The sequence below is a fragment of the Lemur catta genome, chromosome 3 (genome assembly GCF_020740605.2).
Source record: "Lemur catta isolate mLemCat1 chromosome 3, mLemCat1.pri, whole genome shotgun sequence".
Lineage (NCBI taxonomy): Eukaryota > Metazoa > Chordata > Mammalia > Primates > Lemuridae > Lemur > Lemur catta.
This window is the reverse complement of record NC_059130.1, coordinates 10,038,786-10,059,145: the sequence shown is the minus strand read 5'-3', so window position 1 is coordinate 10,059,145 and position 20,360 is coordinate 10,038,786. Positions and strand designations below refer to the sequence as shown.

The 20,360-nt window shown below is 38.1% G+C and overlaps 1 protein-coding gene across 1 annotated transcript in view; it reads left to right on the top strand.

Annotated features, from left to right (window-relative positions):
* SLC25A24 (solute carrier family 25 member 24) overlaps nt 1-19,783 on the top strand; it is a 40,864-nt gene extending 21,081 nt beyond the window's left edge. Inside the window, exons 6-10 of the mRNA XM_045546672.1 lie at nt 2,059-2,211; nt 8,110-8,217; nt 10,125-10,292; nt 15,468-15,618; nt 17,852-19,783. Coding sequence (XP_045402628.1) covers nt 2,059-2,211; nt 8,110-8,217; nt 10,125-10,292; nt 15,468-15,618; nt 17,852-18,036 — 765 coding nt within the window. The 3' untranslated portion in view covers nt 18,037-19,783. The remainder of the gene's footprint in view (nt 1-2,058; nt 2,212-8,109; nt 8,218-10,124; nt 10,293-15,467; nt 15,619-17,851) is intronic.
* The last annotated feature ends 577 nt before the right edge of the window (nt 19,784-20,360 follow it).

Here is a 20,360-nt window from a genome sequence, read left to right as displayed (position 1 = left end):
ATGTTTTCCTTCTTGTTTATGTATTTGATCAAAAGGCAGGTATTTCTGAAACCTAGAATCTTAGAACAAGGAAATAATTTTTAAAATTATTCTAAAGCTAAGATTAGCAGAAAAAGATCTGGATTTATAGATGACTTTGCTATTTACTAGCAGGGTAGCCTTGGGCTGGCCAGAGTAGAAAGAAAGAGAGAAAAGAAAAGAATTAGTGTTTATTAGGTGCTCACTATGGTAACCTGTTTAATCCTCACAGTAGCCCAATGAAGTACGTTTTTTATCCTCATTTTATGGGGAACCTGAGGCTCAAAGAATTAAAGACCTTTTTTTTTTTTTTACATAACAAATTAGACAAGGAATGGAATATCTTTGCCTCCAAAGCTTGTGATTCTCACACTTCATGAAACCTCTGAGTTCTCATTTTCCTTTATTTGGGAATGGGAATAAGAATATCCAACAAGATAGTCTTGTTCAAGATACAAAAGTTGTAAGAATTAAATAATATAAGGTGTATGGAAATGCCTGATACGCTGGAATAATCCACCAGAACACAGTAGTTGTTTAAGAATGATCTACCAGAACACAGTAGTTGTTTTAGAAGTTTGTTTGTTATATCTGTGCTGAACACTTTTTATATTTGTCCTTAGCTTTTTGTAGAAAAATATTTCTGACAATATTTTAAGCTAGCATCGATTCAGAATATACCCAAATCTCAAAACTTATTAGGGGAAGAGATAGTACTTTAAGGAAAAAGGGGAGACAACCGGTGTGTGTGTGTGTGTGTGTGTGTATGTATGTGTGTGTGTGTGTGTATGTGTGTGTGTTTCTTTACGAGCAATAGTAATTGAGAGAGCTTGAATAAGCATTCATCTTTTACTTTGTCATATTTTATTGTGAAGTTTACTTAAAGTAGATTTCTCTGGGATTCAGTTTCTGCAAATTTAGACGTCGCCACTGTCACCTTCAGGTTCACTAGAGGGACTCACAGAACTCATTGAAAGCTGTTTTACTCACAGTAATAGTTTATTACAGGGAAAAGTGACAGATTACAATCAGTCAAGTAAAAATATGCATAGGGTGAGTCTGGGGAAGTACCAAAGGCAGAGCTTCTGTTGTCCTCTCTCTGTGGAGTCATTATGTGTTATTTCCCTGGCATGTTGTGTGACAATATGTACAGAATACTGGAAACCAACCAGGGAAGCTCACCCAGCCTTTGGTGTCCAGAGTTCTTACTGGGGCTCAATCACACACTGACCACATGGCTGACCCTAGGTCTGTAGCCCCTTCCATCTTGTGTATGTGGGTTTGTTTTGTTTTGTTTTTTGGTGGTCATCACTGCAGCACTCAGTAGAATAGCTGATTTCTTTAATTATTTTTGGTTTATTAGATTTAATCAGTTTTTATAGTAGGCAATCATAAGGTCTAGTGTATTTAAATGACTACCACATCTGTAGTATAAGCTGAGTAATTCATTAGGACTCACTGGATTAGACAGTTGGCACATGTTGTCATGAATTTATTGCCCAGAGGAGCCTCGAGATATGCCACAGAAGGTACAATTTTTATTTTTGGTTTTCAGGCTGTGTGCATTCCAGTGTCTGTGGCTCTGAGATATACACACTATCCAAACCACTTTCAGACCCATTTACAGTTCATGTCTACACTACTTCTTGAAGGAGTAATGTATTACTTGCAGTGTAGTTCTTTTTTATTTCTCTTAAACTGAACTTGTACCTGTTTCAAAGGGTGTTCCATAGCCTAATACATAATTTGGTTCATGTTATCTTTGAATATTATTCATAATAATTTTAATTTTCTTGTGTCCTCTCTATCTGCCTTCCTACCCTTAGAAACCAATTATTCTTAGTTTTAGATTCAGAGACATGCCTCTAAAATGGTGGTTATACTCCCTCCCAGCATTATATATTTTCTCAACCTTCTATATTTTATTTTTAAATATATCTTCCTACAGTTATAAACAGCACTGAAAAGGGATTGGTTACTTTAGAAATAGTAACAATAATATTCTGCCAGTATTTTATATCATTTTGCTTTTATTTTTAGGTTCATGGTTCAAAATCAGACAAAATGAACATATTTGGTGGCTTTCGACAGATGGTAAAAGAAGGAGGTATCCGTTCCCTTTGGAGAGGAAATGGTACAAATGTCATTAAAATTGCTCCTGAGACAGCTGTTAAGTTCTGGGCATATGAACAGGTAATTATCACCTGTGGAATTTATTAACAAAGAGGAGTGAGAAAACTGATTCAATAAAGGTTAGCTTACAATGCTTTTGGGATTCTTGTTTTAATACATGATAATTTTTTCATATATATTCAATGAGGAATTTTTCTTACAGGCAATTAGATAAACTCAGATTCCCCATGACTAAGTTCTGAGATTCTGAATTTTATAGTATTATTTGTAAAGAAAGATTTTGTGTTCTTTTCTAAGTATCTCTTAAATGAAAGGTAGCATTTTGTCTATTCATTTTGAATTCTGAGTAGAAGCAGCACACTAACATAAGTTTGATGAAAGTACCCCAATCTAGCCTCTGAAAGAAAAGTTTTCAGTTGAAGTCGTTTGTGTAATTTGACATTGCTATGAAATTGAGTTGCATTTAGAGTGAAAGCTCCATGAAGGCAGGGCTGTGGCTGCTTCTCCGTGCACTCCAGCATTTAGACAGAGCCTGGCATGTGACAAGTGCATAGTAAATGTTTGTCGAATGAGTGAATGAATGAATTTAACTCGGAATCAACTTCTCAGGCTTTTGTTGACTTAGATTGGTTAGCATATTGCTTCCGCCTAACTTGATGTGTTAAGAGGAAATATAGTAGTGAGTTTTAGAATTTAGTGTCTCTTTATGGTTATTAGCAGAATTGTCTAGTTGAGCATCCACAAAATTATTTTTCCCATTATTTATTCCATCATTGCTTATTATGGACTATAAGGGCCTTGACATTTAACTCTACCCCATATTTTTTGTATTATTTCAAATAAATTTTGGATTATTCTGGAGAGCGTTTTGTTCTTGAACAACAGAATACTCTTGAAAAGATCACATTGTCCAATAGTGTCCTTTTCTTGGCTTAGGAAATAAAGAAACAAAGAAAAAAATTGAAGAAACTCTAGCCTCCAGGGCTTTAATTAGAACCTATCTTGGGAAAGATACTTTCCTTGGCTAGTGTTTTAGATACTGTTAGGTTATTCTGACCACATACTTGGATTTTATGATAGCAAAGCTGGGGCCTAAAATAAATAAATATTAAAAATAATGTGATTATTTTAATATACAGGAAGTTTGGTATTTTCAAAAGTCCATGGTTATTGCAAGCAAATGTGTGCCTTACACTTTATGCCATTTGTCAAATTCTTATCCTTGGATACTACCCACAGGCATCCTCTGCTTCTATCCAGCCAGGCTTCTTTCTGAGCCCTCTTTGCAGTATTCTGATTTCTGCATGGTAACTTTTCTCAGACGTCAAGAGAAAGCTCTCTCCATGGTGTGGTGTGTTCTCCTGGGCTCCAGGACCTGTTATGTCTCTCCGTTTTCTCCCCTTCTGCTGAGGGTCCGTTCATCCTCGGGGCTCTCGTTAGGCCACCTTCCTATGAGAGCATCGCGACTCAAACCAGTGCCTGCCCTGCCCAGCCTCCTTAGCCTGCTGAATTGCAGAATGTCCAGTTTTCCATTGGATCATTTCTTCAGGGTACATATGCCATATCTTTTCCTAAATTCCCCAGAGTACTCAGCTGGCCCACTTCTAGATTCAGATAGATTCTGTTCATTGAATAGTAGTTTAGAAAACTAGGAAAAGGATATTTTCCGCTTGGTACGTAGCTCTCTCAAATACATCATCAATTTGGGATAAAGCTGTGGTCTGTTTGTGTTGTCATTACCGTAACAGTGTTACTGTATCATTGATAAGGTGGCAATGTGGTGCAGCGTCCTCATGGTTTCAGCTGCCATCTGTATACTAATCGCCCTCCATCCTGACATCTTCATCTCTGTACCTGTGTATCCACCTGGGTACTGTATGTCTCTGCATCTCTGGTTGCGTATCCCAGGAGTGCCTCAAACTCAGCATGTCCACAGTACAGCAGACGTCTTTCCACTACTTTCCACTCCAGCAACACACACACCCCCTTCCTCTTTCTGTGTCATAGAGTGGGGAATGTCCTTCAAGACTTTACTCAGGAGTTAGTTCCTCCAGGAAACCTTCTGCATTGTTGTAGTTCCCTTTGTTTCCTTTTGTTACCATCCTTTCAGAGTGAATTCTGATGATGTCAGTATTTTTTTCTCTCCTTTGTGAGACGGTGAGCTTCCTTAGGTGGTAGCTATTTGTTTTCAGGTTTGTATTCCCAGCACCTTGCCCAGTGCCAGGAAATCCTTATTGAATGGGTGAAAAGGCAGAACTGCCAGTACTGGAATTTGAACTCAAGCCTGCCTCAATCTCAAGCCCATTCACATGAGGGCAAGGGTGAGGATTATACGCAGAAGCAGCAGCATATGGATGGAAATGTAGGCACAAGATGGCATCAGTCACGGAGGAATCTATGCCTCAAGAGTGGTGGAGTATGTTTCTGGGAAGATAATGATGAAGGCTGCACAGATAGGCAAGGAGCCAAATGTAATTGGAGTCTGGCTTTTATCCTGAATATGGTGGGGGCTATTGGAGCATCTACTGTAGGGAAGTGGAATGAGTACATTTACATTTAAGGAAGATGAACCTAGAAAAAGAATAGAGAAAGGATTGGAAGAGAGGGAGGCTGGGCTGGAGGCAGCGAGACTATTTAAGGCAATACTTCAGTAATTCAGGTAAGAAATGATGAGCGCCAGTATAAGGTAATGGCTGTGGGGATTGTAAAAGAAGGCAATGAACTCAAAAATATTTTGGAAATAGAATTAGCAGAACTCACTGACTGATTAGATGTGGGTGAGAGAAAGAGAGAGGTTCATAACTTTAGTAACTATATACATAGAGAATACAATGTCAGCTTCCATTTTGACACGCCAAGTTTGAGATACCTCTGGGCTATGCAGTATGCAAGTGGATATAGCATCTGGAAGTTAAGAGAGAGATCTTTGATAGAGAGGTTATTGCTGAGTCACAGCCATTGGAATGTGCAAAGTCACTCAAGAAGAGCTTACAGAATGGGAAGAATTCTGGGAATAAACCCAAAGGGAGAAGTAAAGGAGTAACTTGCAAAGGAGACTGAGAAGGAACAGCTCGAGGGACAGGAGATATCCAGAGGAAGTGATGGCCTGGAAGTCAGTGAAAGAGAAGGATTTCATGAAGGGTCAGATGCCTCGTAGGCATCACCTCGTAAGGTGATGAATACAAAAAGAAAAGTATATTTTAGGATTTATCCATCCAGAGATAGATAAGCTTAGTATATATGTTTCAGTGAAGTAATGGGAAGAGAAAACATGCTGAAATGAGGAGGGTTTTAGTCTCTTTTGGGAGTGATTGGGAGGTAAAGGAACTTGGATAATGTAGACACCCTTTTCATGGAGTTTGACTGGAAAGGGAAGGAAAAAGAAGGAGGGAGAGGGTGACATAAGGATGTTAGGGTACAGGGAAGGTTTTGATTTGTTTTATTTTAGTGTGCCTGTTGCTGAAGGAGCATGTCAATGCAAAGGAGTTGAAAATGCAGGTGAGAGAGGTTGATTAACGCGTCAGAGGAAGCTTGTGTGTGGGGAAAGGGGGTGGGCTGGGAAGGGCTGGGGAGGAACAAGCACTCTCCAGAGACTATTGGAGGGGTTGGCCTTTGACTGCAAGGAGGACTCTTCTTGTGCCATCTTGGGAAGAAAGAAATATATGTGGTTGTGGATAATTTTGTGGGCGGTGGGCAGGAATACCAGGACATTCTTGCCTGGTGGCCTTTCTGTTCTTCCTTGAGTTCCCAAGTAAGGGCCTTTCCTGCAAATGAGGGAGGAGGTTGGGTTGGAAGCTAGAGGAGAATGGAGAAGATTGAAGTAGGTATTCTAACAAAGGGAGACAGAACTGAGATAGACAAAAGGATTCCAGGGTGCCATTAAGAGCCCAGTTAAGTCTCCTTTAGGAAAGTCAAATTCTGGGGCCTTGCCAAGTTGCTTCAAGTCTCTGTGACGGTTACCTCATCTCTAAGATGGAGATTAAGCTTGGTGACATAGTGTTAAGTACCTGGCACAGTGCCTGACCCTTTATGGACTCTGTCCTCAACTCTTTCCTTTGTATGTGCTGTGTTTTGGGGGAACAGGAGCCCCAAACAATTTTCCTTTAAATATTATTCATTAGTCACTAAATAATTACTGTGTACTTTTGACAGGTTCTCTGGAGGGGGTGTGGTACAAGGTGTAAAAAGTGCCTTCAGTGTTCCTCTTAATATACAGGAAGGTTTTAAACAAATCATATTTAATGATTGTGACAATCTGATGTATAGGAAAATTAAATGGGTGTAGGCAGAAGAGGAGTTTTACGTAACATTTCGGTAGTTCAGGAATCAGAAACCTTGGAAGCAATAATCTCTTTTTGGAGGAATACACCTGCTATTTGAGAACTTCATGAAATGATAATATGTTTAATTTTTATCATGTGCAGAGAAACACAATTTTGCTAGGGAAAGTCCTCCTGTATTGTTGCATTGGGCTCTTTGGATCCCAAGGAACAGAAACTGGCTAGCTCAGGAATGGGGGTCACTGTGGGGATACGGGTGGCAGTAGGGAAGGATCCTCAGAGATGGTCAGGCAGTGGGACTTCCCTGACTCTTCCCTTCTCCACGCATGTGTCTGCTTCTCTTTGTTGATAATCCACTTTTCCCTGTGGTGTTAGTAACTGATTACCTCTGTAGACCCCCCATCCCTCCACCCCAATTTCCAAAAGAAGGATTCTGGTTTGCTCAGCTAATTCCCATAGTCTGTGTTTGGGCAGAGCTTTTCTCTCCATGTTGTACAAAGATAATATGTTAGCAGTAATAGTAATAATAATAATAATGTCTGCTGAACATCTGCCAAGTGCCCAGAACAGTGCTGTGTTACAAAGTTTTAATTTAATCTGCTCAATAACTCTATGAGATAGTTACTGTTATCACAGATGAGGAAACTGCACCTGAACATGTTCACGAACTTGTCCAGGCCACACCACTCTGGGATTTCAGCCCAGGTCTGCCTGACTCTGGAGCCCATGATACTAACATCCTCCCCAGTCACTGTTTTGACTGCATTTGGTTCATATTCCACCCTTGGTCCAATCAGCTGTGTTGAGTTGCTTTAGTGGTTGACCAGGGAGATGCTGGGGTTGACATGTTAGTATACTTATATGTATTACCTACAAAAACTGTTTTTCGAAGTTGTTTTATTAATACTTGTTTATCACCTATTTATTGATGAAAATAAACTCATCTTTAAAAAAACTATTAGAAAACTATCTAAAAATTGTGAAAACTTTATTAGCCCTGCATCTAGGAGAGAATGCTATTACACCGTTTTAGCACAGGAACAACTTGGTCCAGTCTGTGGCACATCTGTGTTCTGTGGATATCTAACTTGAACACCACCATAAACCTGTCCAGTAAACTGAGTGTGTTAGCATTTAAGCCTTGCTTTTCTGCTAGGTGTTGTTAATGGTAGCGTATGCCTTTTGAGATACATCATCACATTGTCAATTAATTATTGATTTCTAGAAGCTGATTTGTGTGTTGATACTGTCTTAGTTAGCTCTGGCTGCCGTAAAATACCACAGACTGTGTGGCTTAGACAGCAGAAATTTATTTCTCACAGTTCTGGAGGCTGGGAAGTCCAAGGTCAAGGGGCCAGCTAGTTTGGTTTCTAGTGAGGAGTCTCTCCTGGCTTGGAGACAGCTGCCTTCTTGCTGTGTGCTCACATGGCTTTTCCTTGATGCCTGTATGAGGAGAGAGAGAGAAAGAGAATAAACTCTCTGGTGTCTGGTCTTAGAAGAACACTATCCTATCATTAGGGCTCCTCCCTTACGACCTCATCTAACTCTACTTACCTCCAAAAGCCCCATGTCCTAATACTATCACATCCGGGGTTAGGGCTTCAACATGTAAATTTTGAGAGGCCACAGTTCAGTCCATAGCAGATATTAATGTGAATTTTAAAACTTATTCATACAGTACAAGAAGTTGCTTACTGAGGAAGGACAAAAAATTGGAACCCTTGAGAGGTTTATTTCTGGTTCCATGGCTGGAGCAACTGCACAGACTTTTATTTATCCTATGGAGGTAAGTACATTGTGAAGTCTGATTGCTTGACGGTATTTGCATTGGTTATCTATTGCTGTATATCAAGTTATCCCCAAAATTAACAGTTTAAAACAGCAAGCATTTATCCTAGCATCTTAGCTTGGTGTCCCTGGCTCAGGGCTTTTCCATCTCACAATCAAGGTGTTGGCCAGGGCTGCTCAGCTGGCACTAGATCTGCTTCCAGGCTCACTCATGTGGCTGCTGCCAGACCTCACTTGCTGTTGGCTGGAAACATCTGTTCCTTATCACATGCGCCTTTCAATAGGCTGTCTGAGTAGCCTCACATCATGGTAGCTGGCTTCCCCGCAGTGAGTGATCCAACAGAGTGAGAGATTGAGAATGAGAGAGACAGAGAGAATGCCCAAGACGGAAGCTGCAATCTTTTGTCACTTTTGCTGTATTCTCTTGATCACACAGACCGATCTGGTAGAGTGTGGGAGGGGACTATACAATGGTGTGACTACCATGAGACAAGGATCATTGGGGGACATCTGAGAGGCTGGCTGCCACTGTGTTGATGAGGATTATAACTCCCATTCCTCTCTAAAGCATTCCTGTACCATAAATTTAATAATGGAACCTTGGGATTTGATTATGTTAATGTGATGGTAATCCTAACTAGACATCTTTCCATAGAGCATGGGTTGGCAAACCACAGACCTGTGGACTGTTTTGTACAGTCCTTGAGCTCTAAGTGGTTTTTCCATTTTTAAAAAGGAGATAAAAATAAAAGAAAAATAATATGCAATAAAGACCTGATATATTAGACATGGAAAGACTAAAATATTGATTCTTTGTCCTATACAGAAAAAGTTTGCCAACTCCTGCTGTAGAGCAAAAGTAATATTGTTAGATATGGATATCTTTATTGATATAACAAAGGGTTTTTTGGTAACCAATAAGACCTAAGCAGGATACACCCTTAACTTTCACCACTCTGTGGTATGCATGTTAATATAGCTTTCTTTGCAAACTTGGAGTAATACGATTGTTCATATTACTCCACATATCTCTCGAAAAAGTATCCTAACTCAATAGCTTTTCTTCCTCTTACATCCTCCATATCAGTTAGTATTAGTGGCATCACCTCCCCACTGCTCCCCTCCTATGTTCCATGCTGGAAACACAGGAGTTATTCTTTACACCTGCGGTCCCCAAACCCCAGGCCGTGGACCGGTACTCGTCTGTGGTCTGTTAGGAACTGGGCCGTATCACCTCCCGAGCTCCATTCTCCCCCCACTTCCCCCTCCCCCAACTGCCCTGGAAAAATTGTCTTCCATGAAACTGGTCCCTGGTACCAAAAAGGTTGGGGACCACTGTTTTACACTACCATTTTCCTAACCTTCCATACCTAATTGGTGACCAGTCATTTTTGCTAAGACATCTGTAGATTACTTGTCTCCGTTTCCTCTGTCACTGCCCTCATTCAGATCCTCTTTACAGTAAATAGGTCTCCCTGGCTCTGGTCTTAGCTCCTCAAATGAGGTAATACGGACAGGCACAGTGGCTCATGCCTGTAATCCCAGCACTTTGGGAGGCTGAGGTGGGAGAATTGCTTGAGCCCAGGAGTTTGAAACCTGCCTGAGCTACATAGTAAGACCCTGTCTCTATTAAAAAATTAGCCAGGCAATTGCGTGAACCCAGGAATTCAAGGTTGCAGTGAGCTATGATTGGGCCACTGCACTCCAGCCTGGGCGATAGAGCAAGACCCTGTCTAAGAAAAGGAAAAAAGTAATATGTGAGGGAGAATATATCAACAAATTGGACAGTCATTTGAGTGACAATATGTGCTGGATGTTTGTTCTTTGTAAGGTGACTTCTTTTGAATTCCATGATGATAGAATTAATATGAACAATAGTATTTTGTTATATTCTTTTATATCCAGGTTGTGAAAACCAGGCTGGCTGTAGGCAAAACTGGACAATATTCTGGAATATACGATTGTGCCAAGAAGATTTTGAAACGTGAAGGTTTTGGAGCTTTTTACAAAGGTTATGTTCCCAATTTATTAGGCATTATACCTTATGCCGGTATAGATCTTGCTGTGTATGAGGTGAGTTTATAGCAATCTTTTGAATCTGAAAATGTAGTTAAATAGCTCTTGTTGTTAGAATTTGACTTTATATGAAGAAGTAGGTATATACCAGTAAACGATTTGTAGATTCAAGTGTATGTTATTTGAACTTTCTTTTTAAGCGCCTTGAATATGAATATTCATGGAGTCACCTTTGTATTAGATTTCCTTAAAGAGTATACTCAGATTTAGGTATAGTTGTTCATCTTAGAAGATGGTACTAGAGATTGTTTTGAGGGGAGAGAAAATAAGCAAAAATGTCACATTTTCTTTAATGTTTTAAAATCTGACATTGATAAAGCCAGGTGACTGATGTGGCTAATTCAGTTTCATTCCTTGTACCGACTCATAATACAAATCTTGGATCAGCCCTGCCACCTAAATCATTGAACAATTTATGAATCTCATAAACATTTATTGAGCACACACTATACAAACCACTGGGTTAGACATTGGATCTAGGGATTCAAGAAGGACTCAGCATCTGCCTTTAAGAAACTGAAGGTTTGGTGGGGGAGACAGACTAGCCAACAACTAGAGCATGGTGTAGTTAGTTGTGCTGTGGTAGGTGTGAGCCAGGGCACATGCTAGGAAGGGACCCAACCTACAGCTGAGAGGAGGGGTGGAATGTGAAATGAAGCTTTGTTTCCTTTGCTGCACAGAAACTTCCAGTTTGATGTGGTCCCATTTGTCTATTTTTTGTTTTTGTTGCCTATGCTTGTAGTGTCATATCCAAAAAATTGTTGCCAAATCCAATGTCCTGAAGGTTTTCCCTTGTGCTTTCTCCTAAGAGTTTTATAGTTTTAGGCCTTGCATTTAGGTCTTTAATTCATTTTGAGTTAATTTCTGTATGTGGTGTTAGATAAGGGTCCAACTTCATTCATTTGCATGTGGATATCCAGTTTTCCCAGCACCATTTGTTGAAGAGACTCTCTTTTCCCTAGTGTGCGATCTTGGCTCTCTTGTTGAAAGTGATGTGGCTGTATACACAAAGGTTTATTTCTGGGCTCTCTGTTCTGTTCTGTTGTGTTAGTCTGTGTATCTGCCTTTATGCTAGTACCATACTGTCTTGATTATTGTTGTTTTGTCATATGTTTTGAAATCAGAAAGTGTGAAGCCTCAAGCTTTGTTCTTCTTTTTCAAGATTGTTTTGGCTATCTGGGATCCCTTGAGATTCCATATGAATTTTAGGATGGTATTTTCTGTTTCCACAAAAAATGCCATTGGGATTTTGTTAGGGATTACATTGAATCTGTAGATTGCTTTGGGTAGTGTATTAGTCTATTTGTTATGGACTGCCATAACAGAACACCACAGTCTGGGTGGCATAAACAACAGAAATTTATTTTCCTACAATTCTGGAGGCTAGAAGTCCAAGGTCAAGGTTCTGGCTGATTTAATTTCTGGTGAGGGCTCTCTTTTTGGCTTGCAGATAGCTGCCTTCTCACTATGTCCTCACATGCCTTTCCTTAGGTTGGGGTCGGGGCGGGGGTGGAGATACCTTGTAAATTCTGTGGTGTCTTTTCCTATAAAGATACTAATCCTGTTGGATCAGGTTCCTACCATTGTGGGGTAATATAAACATTCAGTCCATGGCAGGTGGTATGGACATTTTAACAGTATTAAGTCTTCCAGTCCATGAACATGAAATGTCTTTCCATTTATTTATGTCTTCTTTGATTTCTTTTAGCAATGTTTTGTAGTTTTCAGTGTACAAGTGTTTCTTTCACCTCTTTGATTATGTTTATTCCTAAGTATTTTATTCTTTTTGATGCTAATGTAAATGGGATTTAAAAAAAATTTCCTTTTCACATTGGTCAATGTTAATATACAGAAGAAACACGTTTGATTTTTCTGTGTTAATTTTGTATCCTGCAACTTTGCTAACATTGTTTTTTTAATTTTAATAGTTTTATGTGGAACTTTTAGGGTTTTCTGCATATAAAATCATGGCATCTGTGATCAGAGATAATTTTGCTTCTTCCTTTCAAATTTGGACCCTTTTATTTTTTCTTGTCTAAATGTTCTGGCTGAGACTTCTAGTACTACATGGAATAGTAGTGTTGAGAGTAGGCATCCTTGATAAGCTGGATCTTAGGGGGAAAGTGTTTGGTTTTCACTGTTGAGTATGTCAACTGTGGGCTTTTCATCTATGACTTCTATTATGTTGAGGTAGTTTCCTTCTAGTCTTAGTTTATTGAGTGTTTTTATCTTGAAAAACATGTCAACATGTTATTACCATGTTGTATCTTTGTCTGCTTTTGGTATCAGGGTAATGCTGGCCTCGCAGAATGAGTTTGGAAGTGCTTCCTCCTCTTCAATTCTTTGGAAGAATTTCAGAAGGATTGGTGTTAACTATTCTTTAAATGTTTGGTAGAATTCTGCAGTGAAGACATCTGGTCCTGGGCTTTTCTTTGATGGGAGGTTTTTGATTACTGATTCGATCTCCTTACTAGTTAAACATCTGTTTAGATTTTCTGTTTTTTCATGAGTTAGTATTGATAGGTAGTATGTTTCTAGGAATTTACCCATTTCTTTTAGGTTATTTAATTTGGTAGCATATAATTGTTTGTAACAGTCTCTTTTAATTCTTTTTATTTTTATGACATCAATTGTAATGTCCCCTCTTTCATTTCTAATTTTAGTTATTTGAGTCTCCTCTCTTTTTTTCTTAATTAGTGTAGCTAAAGGTTTGTCAATTTTGTTGATCTTTTCAAAAAAGCAACTCTTGGTTTTGTTGATTTTTTTTCTATTCTCTATTTTGTTTATCTCTGTTCTAATCTTTATTATTTCCTTCCTTCTGCTAACTTTTGGTTTAGTGTGTTCCTTTTCTAGTTCTTTGAGGTATAAAGTTAGGTTGTTGATTTGAGATCTTTATTCGTCCTTGATGGTAAGGATTTATTGCTATAAACTTTACTCTTAATAATACATTTGCTGCATCCCATAAGTTTTGGTATGTTGTATTTTCATTTTCATTTGTCTCCAGATATTTTCTAAATTCCCTTGTGATTTCTTCTTTGACCTATTTATTGGTTACTTAAAAGTGAGTTATTTAATTTCCATATAGTTGCAGATTTTTCTGTTTCCTTCTGGTATTGATTTCTAGGTTCATTCCACTGTGGTCAGAGAAGATACTTCATATGATTTCAGTCTGCTTAAATTCATTAAGACTCATTTTGTAGCTGGGCATGTAGTCTGTCTAGGAGAATGTTCCATGTACACTTGAGAGGAAGGTGTATTCTGCTGTTGTTGGGTGGAGTGGTCTGTAAATGGCTATTAGGTCCAATTGGTCTGTAGTGTTTTTCAAGTCCTCTTTTTTTTTTTAATTCATCTTCTGTCTGGTTGTTCTATCCATAACTGAAAGTGGCGTATTGAGGTCTCCTGCTTTTATTATGTTGCTGTCTATTTCTTCCTTCAGTCCTTTTTCATATATTTAAGAGCTTAATGTTGGGTCCACATATATTTATAATTACTATATCTTCCTGGTAAATTGACCTGTTTATCATTAGATAATGTCCATCTTTGTCTCTTATGACACTTTTTGTCTTAAAGTCTATACTTATATAAGTATGGCCACCTTTGTGCTTTTTAGGTTCCTCTTTGTATGGAATATCTTTTTCCATCCTTTCATTTTCAACCTATGTGTGTTCTTGGGTCTAAAGTGCATTGCTTATAGATAAGATACAGTTGATTCTGTATCGTGTGTCCATTCAGCAATTTATGTCTTTTAATTAGAGGATTTAATACGGTTACATTTAAAGCAATTTTTATAGGGAAGGACTTACTATTGTCATTTTCTCAGTTGTGTTGTAGCTTTGTCTAGTAGCTTTTTTGTCTTTCCTTTCCTCTCTTACTGCTTTGTATTTTGTTGATTTTTTTGTATGGCATGTTTTGAGTCCCTTTGTGGTTACTATTGCAATTACATAAAACATATTAAAGTTAAAACAATCTATTTTAAACTGGTTACAACTTAGCTTCAGTTGTGTATAAAAACTCCACTTTTTTATACATCTGTGACATTCCCTCCTCTACTTTGTTATTGATGACACAAATTACCTTTTTTTATATTGTGTATCCATTAACATAGATTTATAGTTACTTTTTATTCTTTTGTTTTTTAAATTCTGTTTTTGAAATTTAGATTTCAAAGTTATTTATACACCTGCATTACAATACTATAGGATTTTATAATTTCTATATATTTGCCTTTACCATGGAATTTTAAATTTTCATATGGTTTTGTGTTGCTGTTTATCATCCTTTTGTTTCTCCCTTTAGCCTTTCTTGTAGGGAAATTCTAATGATGATGAACTATCTCAGCTTTTGTTTATCTGGGAAGATCTTATTTTCTCGTTTGGTTTTTAAGGATAGTTTTGCTAATACAGTCTTCTTGGTCGGCAGTTTTTTTAATTTCAGCACTTTGAATACAACATTCTACTTCCCTCTAGCCTGCAAAGTTTCCATTGAGAAATCCAGTTATAATCTTATAGGATTAAAACATTTAAAAATTTTAACGAGTTATACAGTTTTTTCACATTCACATGTATTTTTATGCTGAAAATATTTTATGTCTAAAAAGTTGATTAACATATATTTTATATAATTTCTCCCAATTACTGCCTTCTAATGAAATACAGGGACCCAGTATAATAGGGGGGAAAGCATGGCCTGCGGATCAGCACACCTGGTTCTGAGCCCTTCTTAAAATACTCCACTGAGATGAATTTTCCTCATTTCTAAAATCAGAATAATAGATTCATGTCAGAATTTTTAAAGACCAAATGAAATGATATATGTGCAAAGTCTAAAATGAGATACAATTAGTAGGTTTATATGATTTTATTTACCCACCCACCATAAGAGAAGTTTAGATCCTACCACATTTGGTGTGCTGTTGATCTTCATATTTGGTTAGAAGAAAATGAGCAACCAGTGCAAACCTCACATGTTCTGAATCCCCAGTGGCAGCCCCACCTCTCCACAGAGCTGTGGCTTCGTATAGTGGCTGCTGCTCCTGGGGGTGTGCTGCTCCATTTTGCAGAAATGTGGCCTCTCTCTCATGGGGATGAGAATAGCTGTGAAAATGTTTACATTGAGTAAAAGCAGTTATAGAGTTGTTCATTATTTTTCTTCTTTTTTCTGTTTCTCTGGCAGCTCTTGAAGTCCTATTGGCTAGATAATTTTGCAAAAGACTCTGTAAACCCAGGAGTCATGGTGTTGCTGGGATGTGGTGCCTTATCTAGCACCTGTGGTCAGCTGGCCAGCTACCCCTTGGCTTTGGTGAGAACTCGCATGCAGGCTCAAGGTGAGTTTTTGATTACAGAATGACACTGATGAAGTACTGTGTGAGTAATGTGCTTTTGGAACTCCAAGTTCTACTAAAGCAGAAGAATGTAGTTTTAAGACAGTATTTCTCAACCTTTCTTTCATTATTGTCTCCCTAAGGAAACTTTTTAGAGATTCTTTTAAAAAATAAAAACAAAATACTCCCTCTTCTTGAAATTGTAATGCCACAGATGCACTGCATATGCTTCATAGATAAACAGTAAGATTTTTTGGACTGTGTTAAATGCATGTTTTAAAAGTGTAAGCTTTGGTATCTAGATGGAGTTTGCCCTAAATCTCTTTGGGTTTTCAATGACAATGAAAATTATGCAGTGTTATAAGAATTAGTAACAATATATGTAAAGCATGCAGTGTTATAAGAATTAGTAACAATATATGTAAAGCATCTGGCATTTGTTAAATTCTTGGTAAATGGTGCCTAGGATTGTTTATTAGTGCTACTTGAGCTGTGATTCCTCCTCACTGTGACACTGTCTCCACTGTTGGCTTTGATTTTACTCTGTTGTTCTTGTCCAGGTCATTGATTATTTTCCTGTTTCTATTTGCTGGCTTTAATTGCTATACCCACTCTATTAAAGTATGCATTCTGGGCCTTTCTATTCCTTTTTATCCTTTTCCTGGTCAATCTCACCCACTGTCATTTCTTTAAATAGTATACCCTGGGCACCTACAGCTCCATCCTCAATCACCCTTCCAAGTGCCAGCCACCCCTCCCCCAACGAAGCAGTCAGTCATTAATTCACAAATACTTCCTGAGCCATTGTCTGTCTGATGCTAGGGTTAGAGCAGCCAGCAACTCAGATGTGGCCTGCCATTGTAGAGAAGAAATATGTCCAGCAAGTAAACAACCTCGTTAAACCACCTCCCCTTTGTTAGGCAAGCACAGAGCAAGGGGCCGTTACTTAACTTGGGAGCTGCAGAACCCTGTTAGTTAAGCTGAGACTGGAAAGACAAGTGGGGGTTAGCTGGGCACAGTCAGGGGGAGCGGGCAAGGAGCACTCCAGCGGAGGGCAAGCGTGCATGAAGACACAGGGACAGGAGCAAACACGGCGTATTTGAGGAGCTGAAAGACAAGTATATGGCTGCAGAGAAAAATGCAAAATAATAAACTAAACGTTTCTTATGTATTCTGTCATTTAACCACCATAACCATCTTAGGAGGGCATACTACCATTATCCCCAATTTTCAGATGAATAAATAGGGCAAAGAGAGAGTATAACTTCCATAAGCTTGTACATTTGGTAAATAGTGGAGCTAGAATTCAAATTGGTGCAGTCTGATTTAAGCCCTCCTGTCTGCCAGCTGCAATCCAGGGCTTTGCATGGCTGATAGATTTGTCATTTCTGATGACAAGGTCTGACCATTTGACATCTGTTCAGCCATCTTTGAGACTCTTCAGGGTCTTCAGAGTAAATTCCAAAGTTCTTAGTGGGAATTTCAAAGCCTTTAATAATAGGGTCCCGTTTTATTTTTGCTTCTTCTCCATTTTCCTGCCCCTGCTTTGCCCACCTCCAGCCTCTTATGCTGTCTGTGTAACAGCCACACCTGGCAGCCAGCTCTGTCCCCATAGCACACGAGTATTCATGCCCTGGTCTTGGTTGTACCAACAATGTGGACTTTCCTTCCTTCCTTTTCTTGCCTGTTGAGGTCATTTCCAAGGCCCAGATCCCCTGTACCTTTCCTAAGCTTCTCAAAGCTTTCCCCATACTGCCCCTACTTGCCAGGATTTAACTGTTCTCTCTTCAGCACTTGGCTAGTGAGGAGGAGGGGTGGCAGTGTGGTGTGGTGAAAAGTATGTGGGCCTTGGAGTGACACGGACCGTCGGATCTCAGCTCTGCCACTTGATGGCTAAGTGTTTTAGGACAAATTTCTCCATCTTTCTAAGCCTCCAATTCCTCATTTATAAAATGGGTAAAATTTACCATGCAGGATTGGTATGGAAAGTAATGAACCCAGTGTCTAACACATAGTAACTACTCAATAAGTAGCTATTATTTCTGTCATTGTTAGAGCACTCACTATTAGGTGCTGTACAAAGAGAGTTATATAAAGGGGTACTTTCTTGGGCTTCTTGGAATTTTATCTTTTCATTGTATTCTGGAATATCATTCTGAATCGTGATTATTTATTGTGATAATGATGAAACATGCTTGATACTAAATTAGCCTCGTTTCTTTTGTTAATTTTCTAGCCATGCTAGAAGGAACCCCACAGCTGAACATGGTTGGCCTCTTTCAACGAATAATTTCCAAAGAAGGAATACCAGGACTTTACAGAGGCATCACCCCAAACTTCATGAAGGTGCTCCCTGCTGTAGGCATCAGTTACGTGGTTTATGAAAATATGAAGCAAACTTTAGGAGTAAACCAGAAATGACATGTTGAATTTTTTATATTAGCATGATTATTGTAATTTTCAACAATCTCTAGGGTGACTTTTTCCTCCTAGAATTGAAACAAGTCTATGGCAAAAGCTGTATTTTTTTTCACAAAAGGGAAGAGCATATCAATGATCACTTCAAATATTTGGGCTTAATTTTATATATTCAGAAATATTAAAAATCATAGTTTTAATAAGTTTTAAAATACACCTTAGCCAAGTGTTAGGTTTATATTCTTGTTTTTCTTTAAGCTGAAGAGGAATGAACATAAATGGTAGAATTTATAAGGAGGAGTGATGAAATTATATGTATTTCAGTGAGCACATTTTCATTTTACTTGTACTATTATTTGGTTCCTGGAATTATACACTGATTGTCAGTATATTACTGTTAAATTATCAACACGAGACAACTAATTTGAACGACTGTTTATTCTGTCACTGTTTGAAAAGCAGCAGGAAACAAAACCCTTTTACTTGTATCAGCTTCTGAAGAGCATCTCTCTTTTCTTTGTCCTTTGTTTTCTACTTTTTGAACCAGATTCTGTTTTAATCAGGAAGGCTTCTTAGGACCATTCTTAGAAATCTGAAATTTCTCTTTTTTAATTACATAAAGTGGGTTGATCATGGGTGAATGACATGCTTATTTCCTCCTCACTGTTGAATTTCCTTGAACCTGCCATTCTCAATGGCAGCACAAAGCTAAGAGATACATACTAATAGTAGTATGTATTAATCTTACACATTAGATACCTACACTTAAATGAAAGGCCCAATTTGTAAACATACATTCGTATTCTCTCTTGCTCCAAGTTTTAGGAACATGTTATGATATAGAAAACTTAATTTCTAATATTGATAACATTTTTTATTTTACTAAAGCCATTTTTGTAGTGCATGATCTTTTCTGATTTGTAGGACTAGGACTTAGAAAAATATTTATTAGTTGAAGTTATTCTTGCCACTTTTTAATTTAGTTCCTAAACTTGTTTGATTTCTAAGAATTTCTGTTATAAATTGCCAACATTTTAATGAAACTCTAGTGAAATAATAGTTATTTACTTTATTTGAACCTACCTCTTTTATTTTCTGAACCAAAGAGAAAAGATGCACTTGTGTTTGTGAAACATTTTCAGAAATACAGTTTCATTTATATTAGTCATGCTTGATAATATCTCTGTATTTTTATAGTATGTCTGTGGTCCCCAACCCCCAGGCCTCTGCCCTGTACCGGTCCATGGCCTGTTAGGAAATGGGCTACTCATCACTGCCTGAGCTCCATACCGTAGCCCCCCAACCCATGACACCCCACCCCCGACCCCCAGTCTGTGGAAGAACTGTCTTCCATGAAACCAGTGCCTAGTGCCAAAAAGTTGGGGACCGCTGGATATGATAAACATGGGACTCTGCTTTATTTTCAGGGTTATTTGTAGTTTTGAGTGATACATAAAATGGCAATATTAAGGTACATGATTAGCTCTTTTTTTACTGATAAAAATTATGGAAATGAATAATTTTCCTAACATGTTTAAAATTTCAAATTGCTGAAAAATATGAAAATATTCATTGTTCATTATGGATTTAAATTGTTTCCTATTTAACGTTTGTAAGGTATGAATGTGATTTATCTGTGCATCTTGTATCTTTTGGAAAAAAGCCCAGAGTGGAAGATGGTTTATTTCTGTCATTACTGCATGATGACTTGCAATTTACATTAATAAATATATGTTTGTTTTTCAAATGACTTAATTTTTTTTTTTTTTAGAGAAAATTCTTAAGTCTCAGTTTCCTAATTTTTAAAAGAATTTATAAATAAAGCAAAAACTGTCTGTGTCTTACAGCGTAGATCTTTGGCAATGGTTTGGATAATGCCTTTCACATCTGGCTCCATATAATCTCTCCAAATATTTTTGCCTTTCCTGAGCAGCCATAGTAATTATCTGTATGATGTATTTTTGCAAAAGATGATTTTTTTGTGATATCCAAATTCCACATTTACCAATTAGGATGACACCCCTGGGGGCTCACAGTGCCAAGGAGAATCCAAAGCCGCAGAATGAACTTGGCACGTCTTGCTGTGAAGTGTAAGCTTGTCTTAAAATTGTGGGAAACAAAATCTAAGTTGACTTTACTGATAAGCAATTTTTAAAAAATTTCTAACACAGATTACAAGTACAAAATTTGATTTAAAAAAGTGAAACATAAGACTTGAGAGGAATTCTGTGTTCCAACTCCAATACTACCCAGACTTCAGGAATAATCTCTCAGTCCTTGCCTGTTCTCAGGGACTCCTTGTTAGAACAATGCTGATGGCTTTGTTT